Source organism: Dendrobates tinctorius, unplaced genomic scaffold (assembly GCF_039654945.1).
Source record: "Dendrobates tinctorius isolate UK_male_01 unplaced genomic scaffold, ASM3965494v1 ptg000016l, whole genome shotgun sequence".
Taxonomy (NCBI): Eukaryota; Metazoa; Chordata; class Amphibia; order Anura; family Dendrobatidae; genus Dendrobates; species Dendrobates tinctorius.
Window position 1 is genome coordinate 40,805,086 of NW_027361684.1, and position 12,232 is coordinate 40,817,317.

The window sequence follows — 12,232 nt, forward strand, 5'->3', positions numbered from 1 at the left end:
TCAAGTCAGACCGTCTGTTTCTCACTCCTTGAGCGCGCTGGGCCGCAAGTGGCCGGTGGAAGGGAGGCAACTCTATCTCTTCAAGAGCCTCAGGGTCTTCTCCTGCCTCTGGCAGATTAGGCATTTTGGATAGCGCATGAGCATTGGCATTCTTGTGCCCTGCCCGGTACTTGATGGTAAACTCGTAGTTGGATAGCCGGGCCATCCATCGCTGTTCCAGTGCACCTAATTTTGCAGTGTCCAAGTGTGTCAACGGATTATTGTCCGTGAAGATAGTATACTTGGCGGAGGCCAGGTAATGCTTGAACCTTTCGGTGACAGCCCAGACTATGGCAAGGAACTCCAACTTGAAAGAACTGTAGTTGTCAGGGTTCCTCTCGGTGGGACGCAGCTTCCTGCTGGCATAGGAGATCACTCTCTCTTTTCCATTCTGTACCTGCGACAGTACTGCTCCTAGTCCCTCATTGCTGGCATCCGTGTACAGCACAAATGGTTTATCATAATCTGGGTAGGCCAGAACTTCGTCACCTGTGAGAGCCATCTTCAGTCTGGTGAAGGACCTCTCCAACTCCTCAGTCCATTCAAAGGTGGAATTCTTCTGCTTGGCCTTCTTGGACTGCCCCACCAGAAGATTCTGCATCGGGGTGGCTATTTCAGTAAAGCCCTTGATGAATCTCCGGTAGTAGCCTACCAGTCCAAGGAATTGGCGTACCTCATGGAGGTTGCTGGGATTCGGCCAGTTCTGGATGACTGTAACCTTATCAGGATCTGGCGCCACACCTTCCGCACTGACCACATGACCGAGGTACTGTACCTTAGGCTTCAGGAGGTGGCATTTGGAAGGCTTCACCTTCAGGCCAAAATTGGACAAAGCTTCAAACACTTCCGCCAGGTGTTCCAGATGATCTTCATAGGTTTTGGAGAAAACAATGACATCATCCAGGTACAACAGGACTGTCTCAAAGTTCATGTGTCCCAGGCAGCACTCCATCAGCCGTTGAAATGTCCCTGGAGCAGTGCAGAGCCCAAATGGCATATAATTAAACTCACAGAGACCCATTGGAGTGGTTTTCTCCTTATCTGCCTCTGCCACGGGAACCTGCTAATACCCACTGGTGAGATCCAAGGTGGAAAAGTAGTTAGCAGTTTTAAGTGCAGCTAATGACTCTTCAATTCTGGGTAATGGGTAGGCATCTTTATGTGTAATGCTGTTAATTTTCCTGTAATCAACACACATTCTCATGGTACCATCCTTTTTCTTTACAAAAACTATTGGAGCTGCCCATGCGCTACAACTGTCCCTGATAACCCCAGCTTCCTTCATCTCTTTCAAAATACTCTTAGCACATTGGTATTGTGTTGGGGGTATAGGTCTGTACCTCTCCTTGATGGGTGGATGGTCTCCAGTGGGGAAATGATGTTGAACCCCTTTTGCCTGCCCAAAATCTAGTGGGTGTTTGCTGAATACCCGCTCATACTCTTGTGTCACTCTGTAAATCCCTTTTTTCTGGTATGAGGGCGTAGAGTCAATTCCCACCTGCAGTTGCTGGCACCACTCTTCTAGCTGCTTCCCAGAGCCATTGTCCTCCACCTGGTCGGATGAGACCAAGGGCTCTGCTGCCTGCAATGAGTTGTTATTAACAGTGAGCAGCTTAGCAACTGTGGCGTACTGAGGTATTGTGGCCTCTTCCTCCCCACAATTCAAAAGACGTACAGGTACTCTCCCTTTCCGTACATCAACCACCCCTCTGGCTGTCAGGACCGTGGGCCTGCTATCGGAGGATACTGGTTCTACCAATGCTTGGTAATCTCTCCCTCTAAGACCTATAGCTGCCCGACACCAAACCAACATTTCGCATCTGGGGCGTATTGCAATGGGGAAAGCATCACTCACTCTGACGCTGCCAATCTCTCCGCCAGAGAGTTCTACCTGTTGTCTTTGCATCAGGGCTCGGATCTCCTTCTGCAGGACTCGTTGTTCACCAGAACCAGCAGTCTCAGCCACCTGTTGCAACAAGACAATAACCTCGGACAGACAGTTTTCAATTACATTTGTACCAAGAGTCATCATGGGATTACATTCACGTCGATCAATATCAACAACTATCAGACCTTGAGACTTTAACTCCACCCTCCCCACTTTAACAGTAATCTCCTTACATCCAATCTGCGGCAAGGTATGACCATTACTGGCAACTACTGTTAGTTCATTAGTTGGACCACAAGTGAGCTCAGAATCAGCCCAATACCTCTTGTAAAGAATATAGGGCATGGTGGTCACCTGGGAGCCAGTGTCCAGCAAAGCGTTCATGGGGATACCGTCAATCACCACAGGAAGGATCGGTCTCCCTCCCACATACTTGGCTCTCCAGTTCTTTGGGCCTGGGGATCCTATTCCTGAGGGTTGACCCTCTGCCCCAGGGGTTGCTCGTTTAAAGGACAGTACCTTGCAAGATGACCTGCCTTGTAGCAGCGACGACAGATGGGACGTCCGTCCTGATCATAGCGATCGTTGTTCCTTCCTCGAAGTGGCGGGGCTCTCCTCCTCCGGAGCCACGGGACATCCTCTGGACTGGAAGCAAGCTGGACCTTTTCCTTGGAGGACATCTGCAGGGACTGCACGGTTTTGGTAAGTGCAGCCATCCCTTTGGTCAACTCCTGGACCTGAAGACGCAGCTCCTCAGTCGGATCCTTGTTCAGAGTCTGTGCATCAGCCTCCACAGGGACGGAAGGGAAAGACGTTGCTTCCTGGTGGTAGGTGATCGCTGGGCGCCTCAGGGGCGCTGGACGGCTGTCAGTAGGTTCCTGCAGTACCCGTATAGCCCTGTCCTTAAAATCAGCAAAGTCCAGATCAGGGTCTTGCAGGGTTAGGATGCGTTACTGCCCCCTGTGAGTACTGGACAGGAGTCCTTCAATGAACTGCTCCTTTAACAGTTTATATCTTCCTCCTTCACACTGTCAGGATCAACTTGCTTAACTGCTTGCAGCGCCTCCTGCAGGTTGAGAGCATAGTCCCTTATACTGTCCTGCGTCTTCTATTTACAGCCAAAGAACCTCATCTTGATTTCAGCTGCAGTGCGGGTGTCAAAGGTGCTTCTCAGCTTGGCCAGGACCTTTGCAACAGTCTCTTTATCAGTGGCCTGCCAGGCTTTCACCTCCCGCAGTGCTGCACCCGTTAGCTGTCCAATCAGGATATTCACTTTCTGGCCTTCAGACAGAGGGTATACTTTAAACAAGCAGCACAGTCTAAATTCGCTCAGGGTATGTGATTCACCCGAGTACTGCGGTAGGCAGGCCGCTCCCGGTATGTAGGGCATAGACAGCGGCATGATGGGGACCACTGAGGTGGTTGCTCCTCCTGGCGGTGCCGCAGGGTTAGCGGGAGATTGCCCACCGCTACATCGGCGTTATCCTCGGACATTTTCTCTCCCCTCTAGTTAACGTTAGCTAGGGCCGGGGGTTGTGGGAGCTCTCCGGCGGCCGCTTCGCAGGCCCGACGCTCCGGGCTGTAGGCCTCAGCTCCTCCCCCTTCTCGCGCGCTGTCCTCTTCCCGCGCGGCACTTCTCTTCTTCGCGCCCTGCGGCAAGCTCCGCCCACAAAGGCCGCCCCTCTTTCTTCCCGCGCGTGCCAAGCAGCGCAGCAGCTGGCGCCAATTTCACACACAGTTTATTGCACAAACACTGTGTATGGCACACAGGACCCGGGGGATACCGGGCTCTGTAATCCTGTTCGTGACGCCAAATTGGGTCGCCCTCCCAGGGCTGTGGGGTACTCGGTACCGGGCCGGTGTCAGGGGGAGATGTGCTGCGGTGGCGGTGACCCAGTCCGTGGCCCTGGGCGCCCAAATCAGTGGTGGTTTTAATGTAGTTAATGAAATAGTTTGTGACGCCACCTGTGGTGTTCGACAAGGGAGATTTTGCATGTGGATCCACTGGGACTGATGATATGGTGGAGCAAAGATGTAAAAGCTCCCCACAGGTGAAACTATAGTCCCAGTGTAGTGTAGATGCAGTTGGTACGGGGATGTAGCAGTGCCGGAAGCGTAGGGAACAGACAAGACACAGCGGCTGCAGTTTCTGTACCTGTACTTGATAAATGCAGTCCAGGGTCCTGATTACAGATGGTATCGGAGCAGGCTAGCCTGGAAGCAGATCAGGGTTCTCTCAGCAGAAGGGCTGTGCAGTCTCCTTCCCTAGCGCTTATTTAGATGAAGTACTCCAAGTACTGAGTTATACTGGAGTTCCTCCTGACGACTGTTCCCAAGAACCTTACTTCCACGGCAGACAGCTGTACCCTATCTCGGGGACTCCCTTTTTCCGAGCCCCTGCTCTCTATCCAAGCTGCTGTTGTGCCCTCAAGTCTTAGATGGGAGCAGCGCATTTACAGCCTCCTACTCCTCTGGTGTCAGTGGCAGGACCGTTAGTATCCGCACCACCGTGGAGACCAGGCTCCAGCTCTTGCGCTCTCGCAGTGAGGGAGCTCTCCACCCGGAGCTCAACCTCCATTTCTCTCCACACGTCTGCACACGTTGACCTCCTCTCACTAACTGACCACTCCTTCCTCTTGGCCCTCAGAGGACACTCCTCCCTTCAATTCCAGTTCAGAGTTCCCCCTGCTGGCCTGGAGTGGAACTGTGTTGCACGCATTAGGTTAACTGCGAGAGAGACCCATCACTGCCTCCAAGCCTGGCATTACCCTCCCCTGGAGGAAGGCAAAGCCAGTGTGGCGACCATACACCTGGGGGCGCCACAGAAATAGTTTGTGACACAACCTGTGGTGTTCGGCAAGTGAGGTGTTAGGCCGACGCTGCATGTAGATCCTCTGGGGCTGGTGGTGTGTTGCAGCCCAGATGGTATAGCTCCCCACAGGTGAAGCTGTAGCCCCAGGGCAGTGTAGTTGCAATGGATGAAGAGAGGCGCAGGCGGTATAGAAGCTGGTACCCAGATGTAGCGGTGCTGGGGGTGTGTGCGCACAAATGAATGGAGGACACCGGGGCTTGTAGTTCCAAAGCTTTACTCACAGTCTGTAGTACACACAGGTGCCTGCCTCCGTGCCGTGTCCTCCGGGTCAGAGAATCAACCTCCAGGCAAGATAGGACTGTCTCCTCCAACACTCCGCCAACATGTACCTTTCTGAACGTCTCCTCTATAGCGCCTTAAAGTGTGAAGATCTCCTAGTACTGAGTTACACTGGAGTTGCTCCTGACTGATGTTCCCAAGAACTCTACTTGTACGGCAGACAGCTGTAGCCTGCTTCGGGGACTCCCTTCTCCTGAGTCCCAGCTCTCTATATAGTTGCTGTTGTGCCCCAAGTCTTAGATGGGAGTAGTGCATTTACAGCCAACTACTCCACCGGTGTCTGCTGCAGAACCATAAGTGTCCATACAACCTCAGAGACCGGGCCCCAGCCTTGCACTTAGAACCTATAGGCAGGGTTCTCTCCTAACCCACGTCCTCTCTGTTCACTTTACTCCTTCGTTCCGTACTTGTCTTTCTTATGGAATCATAGGTTACAGTTCTACGTCTTCCTCCTTCTCTTCCCTTCCCATGCCAGCTGGCTCAGATCACTGAGGCAGCTGCAGCACTCCTTCCTCCATCCCTTCTTCCAGGTATCCTCACTCGTGTCTGAGTGACTTCCTTCTCTCTGACCTTCTGTCAGACTGACCTGTAATTCTAAACCTTCCCAATCTTTTATGTATCTTAACTCCTCCCACCTCCCAGCACGTCCAGTGTTCTAAGCAGGGAACCACCAAAGGTGCTCTGCTACCCTCTGAGCATGGAGCCGCAATGTGGTTGTGCTGAACTACCCTGTTGTGTGGGATGCGAGTGTTGGAGTGTGGAAAGGAGTTCCCACCTTACCTGGATGGTGGGGCACTACACCTTAGGAGAAGGTGCAGTACCTCTGTGGCGACTGAGCCTCAGGGGCGCCGCACATGCTCATTAAGTCTAAGAATTGGACAGGTTATTGAAATCCCACCACTATTCTGGGCTCCTATTAGCACTGGGACGTCACCGTTACATTAATCACTGGAGTAGACATAACCCTTGACAGTCAGTCGGAGCTCCCGCGTCCTTTTGATTGGAGCTGCTCCTTACTTTCACCTCTGCTACCCAAACGGCAGAAAAAGCTACAATTTTTGTTGAATCTCCATAAATTTATGAACGGTTGGCCACGAGCATATGGGCTGTAATAAAGATTTATGGACGGTTTTGAGCCTATGTTTCTGAGAATCTAGGTTGCAATAAAGATTGCTTCCATGTTCTGCAGTGACAGGTGCATTATATCCATTCTTAATCCTTAATTCTTTTTTTTTTTTTTTTTAAAAGGTAATGGATGAGATCAGTTCCCAGGAAAAGAATATAGAAAATCTTAAGAAAGCCATTGCAGATAAAGAAGGACCCATCAAAGTGGCTCAGACTCGTCTAGAAACCAGAATGCTGAGACCTAATGTGGAGCACTGCCGTGACCCTGTACAATACCGACTTATCACCGAAGTCCAGGAGATCGCTACAAATGTTGAGAGGTGAGTGAAACATGAGGATCACCACATCTGTAATTTTATCCTAAATATCGCATAAGTTTATCATGTATTTTTTATTTTAGTTCCATTAGATTTAAAGGGGTTGTACATTTCTAGAAATATAAGGACAGATGTTTCCGAAACAGCGCCACATCTGTCCACAGGTTGTGTGTAGTATTGCAGTTAAACCTTTTCACTTCTGTGGGGTTTAGCTGAAATATCACATGCAGCTTTTGGACAGGTGTGGTGCTGTTTTTTGAAGATGGTAGCCATGATGTTTTGATACTTTACATCCCCTCTGAGTGTAAGGCTGTGTTCACACGTCGCAGTTTTTTCATGTTTCTGCGGAAGGTTTTAAACGCGCGATTTTGCTGTGAAAACGCAAATAATAAGCATCCCATGCATTCCTATGGGATTCCGCAATGCTGTGCTAATGCTGCGTTTTGTTCCGTGGCGGAATCGCTTCGCGGTAAAAAAGCAGCATGCTCATTTAGCGGAATCGCGGCGATCCCGCACCCATAGGAATGCATTGTTCTGCTTACTTTCCGCATGTGGCTGTGCCCACCATGCGAAAAGTAAGCAGAACATTTGCGCATGGTACCCACGGTCCGGTGGAGAGGAGACTGTCCTCCGGGCTGTGGGTACCATATCCCTGTAAAAAATAGAATAAAAATAACATATTGTTATTCTCACCTTCCGGCGTCCCGCGCAGCCTTCCCACCTCTCTCCACGCTCCCGGTGAGAATAACAATATTTTTTTATTTTTTTAAATTATTTTTTATATCCTATCTTTTACTATCTTTTACTACATAGGCATAGGCGGCATCAGTAGTAAAAAGTTGATCAGACTTGTCAAACACTATCTTTGACGAGTGTGACCAACCTGTCAATCAGTTTTCCAAGCGATGCTCCAGATCTCTTGGAAAACGCTAGCATTCTGCAAGCTAACTACACTTGCAAAACGCTAGCTTTTCCGCGGTAAAATCGCGGGAATTTAAATGCGATTTTCCCGCGGAATGGAATCCGAAATTCTCGCGGTAATTTCCGCGAGAGTTCTGCTACGTGTGCACATAGCCTATGCCTATGAATAATGTGTTTGGAATTTTTTTTTTAAAATTGTATTTCTTACTTATCAATCCTCCATTGGAGGCGCACTGTATAGACAATGCACTTTACGGCTGCTGAAAAGAATGAGAGTCTATTGAAAGTGTCTTAGATGATTAGATGAACCTGTAAGGAGAAAAAAAAGGCAGAGTACAGAAATCCTTAATAAAGTGGAGATGGTGAGAGCTGGCAAGAAAGGTAGTCCGCTCAGCTTGGAGGGATGTGCCTGGCGTGAGGAAGACATCTGTCCGATGTTGAAACGTGTAGCCCTTATTCTTTTAATTAATTCTTATGATGACATTACCTGCCTTTATGGGCCCTATTCAGGGAAATAGGGGCTCTTGGTCTCCTACTTCCCATCATGGGTCTTGACGCTTGTGCCGTTTCCACATTTTGGACATTAATAATATGGTCATCAAGCAGGTCCCATATGATGACTGCTAGCGAGCGACAGGTGAGGATCGGCCTCTTTATAGATTTACAACAGCAGTACCACATGTACTAACGTTCACTTGGCTGACCGCTATCTCCTAACGTCCCCATATACATGTACACTCCCTTCAGCTGAGAGTCCATGTGTTCCATATGAGGAGAGTGGAGTAAGTCAGTCTATCGAGCGGGAGAAGAAAAGGATCGACGTATGAATTCAGACAGATGATTTTGGGGAAGAGTTGGGACGCCCCCATACAATAGTCATCTGACCCTGAGAAAATTATCTGGTTCTGTCAACTACTGGTGTCTTAAAGGGGATGTCATGGATTCTTTTTTGTCAGTCGATGCACTCCTATTTGATTGACAATTAAGCCCAGTGGCATCGTTTCGTACTGCGCTCCCGATGCTACTATGTAAGAACACACTGGCACTAAAGCTGGCCTGCATCAGGAGCTAACAGTGCACTGCAGAGATCGCCAGTTTCAGAGCAGTGATTACAAGCTCTTTGGAAAAGAGCTTGGAAGTGCTGTTCTTCTAGCCCACGATACACCACAGCTGCTAGATTGTAGGGGTGACTGGTAACCTTGATAGTGAGCAGTAAACAAAAACATGAAAAAGCCCTCTGTTCTTAAACGGAATCTGTCACCAGGTTTCTGACACCCCATCTGAGAGCAGTATGATGTCTATAGAGACAGAGACCCTGATTCCAGCAATGTGTCACTTACTGAGTTTCTTTCTGTATTTTTAATAAGATATAGTTTTATCTGCTGCAGATCTACCAATTCTCTGAATGCTGAAGTTTGAATAACCCCGCCCACACCCCTGATTGGCAGCTATGTGTGTACACTGTGCATAGGCAGAAAGCTGACAATCAGTGGTGGTGACGGGATTATACAGAGCTCATGAATATAGTTTTCTTGGTATAATACGGAAGTACATTTCCAGGCCTTTCTTCGGCGCAGTAATGTGGCACCCATGAAGGAGCCACACTACTGGGCGGACTTAATGTTGGATATTGTCAGTTCAAACCACCTAGCGATGAGTGAGTGTGATCGGATAAGATGTTATCTGAGCATGCTTGTGTCCTTATCGAGTTTTTTTCGGCGTGCTTGAAAACAAAATGCTTGCGTTGCCGCGGCTATTCAACGGCCGCAACACATGCAGGGATTGACTAACAAACAGGCAAAAAAAGTGGTATTTTGGTATTTTTTTTTAATCAAAACTACAGCAGGCAGCCAAATAAGTGACATATCACTGGAAACAGGGCCTCTGCCCCTACATCATGCTGTCAGATGAGGTGGAAAAAACCTGGTGACAGATTCCCTTTAAAGTACTTAATGCTATAACTATAGCTGTGTCGGCACCTCCTACCACATTTCATAGAGGAAAACCAATGGTGCAGTTCGTTGCATCAAAAAGAAGGGACACGCCCCCAATGCGCTTCCAGGTTAATTTGCATGCGGCTTTAAAGAAGTCTTGTCATCAGGTAAAAAGTGGCCAGTTTTTGCTCTTATTTTTATTCCCACTGCGCCTGAGTATTGCGTTATTTTTTCCCATCATACATCGGTTCCAGAGGTATATTTTTATGCTCTTTACAAAGGGGCGTGGCTCACAGGATAATAAAGCGGCGCAGCGTAAAGACACGCCCCAGATAATTCTGGGAGCCACGCCATTTTTTAATACCGTAAAAAATAGCCCTAAATGTAAAGGCTCGCCTCTCTGGAACAGCATGGCGGATTATAAAATAAAAAAACGAAAAAAAAACTGCATACTCCGGGGAGCAGCGGGAATACACGTCTAGCAAAGCTGTCCACTTCTCACCTGGTAATGGTCCCCTTTAAAGCTTGATTTATCTGCACTGGCCCATCAGATTACTATAACACCAGTAACATTTTTGTTTTCCCTCACATCAGATTTCGGAGTGGATTCTCAGCACGCTGCGACTTTCTTTTTCTCATGCCAAACACAGCTAAGAAAAAAAGATGCTGATCTGCACTGCCTTATCGAATACCATTGGTCCGAGTGCGATCAGATATTTTTTTTTTTTATCGGACTTCACTTGTCCGGGTTATACGCCCGAGCCCTTAGGCTATGTTCACATTCGGTGTTTTTATGCTTTTTTAATGCAAATTTTCACCTGCACTTTACAGTTCCATCAAAGTCTAGGAGATTTCAGAAACCTCATGCACACACATTGGTTTATTGTTTTTTTTTTTTGTTCTCTGTGTTTTGTGCTTTGCTTGTTTTTTTTTTTTGCAGAATGGAGCATGTCACTTCTTTCAGCGTTTTTCACCTATTGAAAGTAATGGGTGGTGAAAAAAAACACGGGTATCAAATTTTGCGGCTTTTTTTTACGCCAAAAACCTTATGAACTAGAATCAGATTTTTTTTTTCACTAAACTTTTATCAGCATACACAAAAGACAAATGTAGAATGATAAAAACGCAGCAAAAAAAAGCAGAAAACAACACAAGAAAAACCAAGCAAATCCTGCTTTTTTCTGCAGCTTCTTTGCTGCCAAGAGATTTTTCTGCAGAAAAAAAAAACACATGAAAAACACCCAGTGTGAACATCGCCTTAGACTCATTCTGATTCTTTTGTTTTGCAGACTACGAGAGGCTCTGAATCAGGCGGAAGCCGAGCTGAAAGGCTTGATCCGTAAGCAGCTGTCTCTAGAGGAAGAGATCCAAGTGAAGGAAAACACTCTGTACATCCATGAAGTGATCTGTATGCAGATGAGAGAAGCCATCTCCATTAACAACTTCTAGATGTGAGATGTGCGGCTTCTCGGCCATTCTACTTGAACATGCTGAGTTCTCTATGGAAAATGGAAAAAAATAAATACAAATATGAAAGCAATAAATACACATATTTATTCACCCACATTACTGCATTCTCACCTGTATATGATTCCTCTATTTCGCTCTGTAATCGCCCGATCAGACAGAAACAATGAAGATGGAGTAAACCTTTTAAAGGGATTGTGTTTTTTTGTATTTATCTATAAATATGGGAACTAAAAATGCATTAATAACATAACCATTCTAACCCCTCCATCGCTCGATCACTGCTGCTCCTCAGTCCTACAGAGATGACATCACTTCATTCAATGACCGCTGCAGTCAATCATTGCCCCCGGCAATGACCAACATGCAAAATGATGGCTCTCCGTATTCAAGGGTGAAAAAAGGAAAAGAGAAAGTTATATCATTAAAAGGGTTTCTGTTAATATTTTACTTATTATAGTCTATACAATCCCAAGGGTTAAAACTATTAAACAGGTTACTCACCGGCTCCTGCACCAGTGTCGCTGCTCCGCCGCTGCGCCTGGTGTTTGCTACCAGCTGCGGTGATGTCAGAGCTACAGCGCAAGTTTCCACTGCAGCCAATCAGTGGGCTCAATACCTTGTGCTGTATTCATTATAATATCTGTAAAGCACAGCAGACTATGAGGGCGCGTATAAGTAACATAAAAGAAAATGAGAGGAAGGGCCCAGCTCAGATATTGATATGAACCAATCAGCCAAGAACTGTCCTCCTGAGTTGTGTAGAGCTGAGAAGTGGAGCAGATGTTGTCACAAGGCAGCTTTACTAGGCAATGTGTTGCAGATTTTTTTTTATATAATAATATATAATCAATTATAATACAAAAAGGAATGTACTGTTTGAACTTTATTTTTTTTCCTGCAGCCGCTTGGGGCTACCATTTGTATTTGCTGGTGTGCAGGTGTCTGAGCATGTCACTTAGGGCTCATACATGCGAGAAACTCAGACAAGTCTCGCACGTCAATACATGCAGCCGCACGCTCCGATCCGAGTGCTGGTGGCAGTGCCGGGTATTAAGCTGCAAAACTTGTCTGAGTTTCTCGCAGGTGCGGACTGGGGCTGAAATTCAGTCCTGGCATTTGAAATCACACAGGCCCATGCTGTCCCCGCCCCCAAGCACCAGATGGTATTTATTACTAATATTGTCCTGGACGGAGGAAAGCAAGATTTATTACAAGATCAATATTTCTAATGATACCTGTGGCCTGTTGGGGTAAGTGACGGAGTCAGCTCTGTCACAACTCTTAACAGCATGGGTGTCTTGAGAACATCGATTCTATCAACAATGTAGCAGACAAGGCAGCCCACGACCAGACAGGCCCTGCTAGCATTTGCCAGAATTGCCAGATG

The 12,232-nt window shown here is 47.4% G+C and overlaps 1 protein-coding gene across 3 annotated transcripts in view; it reads left to right on the forward strand.

Annotated features, from left to right (window-relative positions):
- The window catches only part of TEKT1 (tektin 1), a 73,631-nt gene extending 62,305 nt beyond the window's left edge, over window positions 1-11,326 (forward strand). For all 3 annotated transcript variants that reach the window (XM_073565714.1, XM_073565715.1, XM_073565713.1), the window contains 2 exons: window positions 6,327-6,523; window positions 10,665-11,326. In XM_073565714.1, coding sequence (XP_073421815.1) covers window positions 6,327-6,523; window positions 10,665-10,824 — 357 coding nt within the window. In that variant the 3' untranslated portion in view covers window positions 10,825-11,326. The remainder of the gene's footprint in view (window positions 1-6,326; window positions 6,524-10,664) is intronic.
- The last annotated feature ends 906 nt before the right edge of the window (window positions 11,327-12,232 follow it).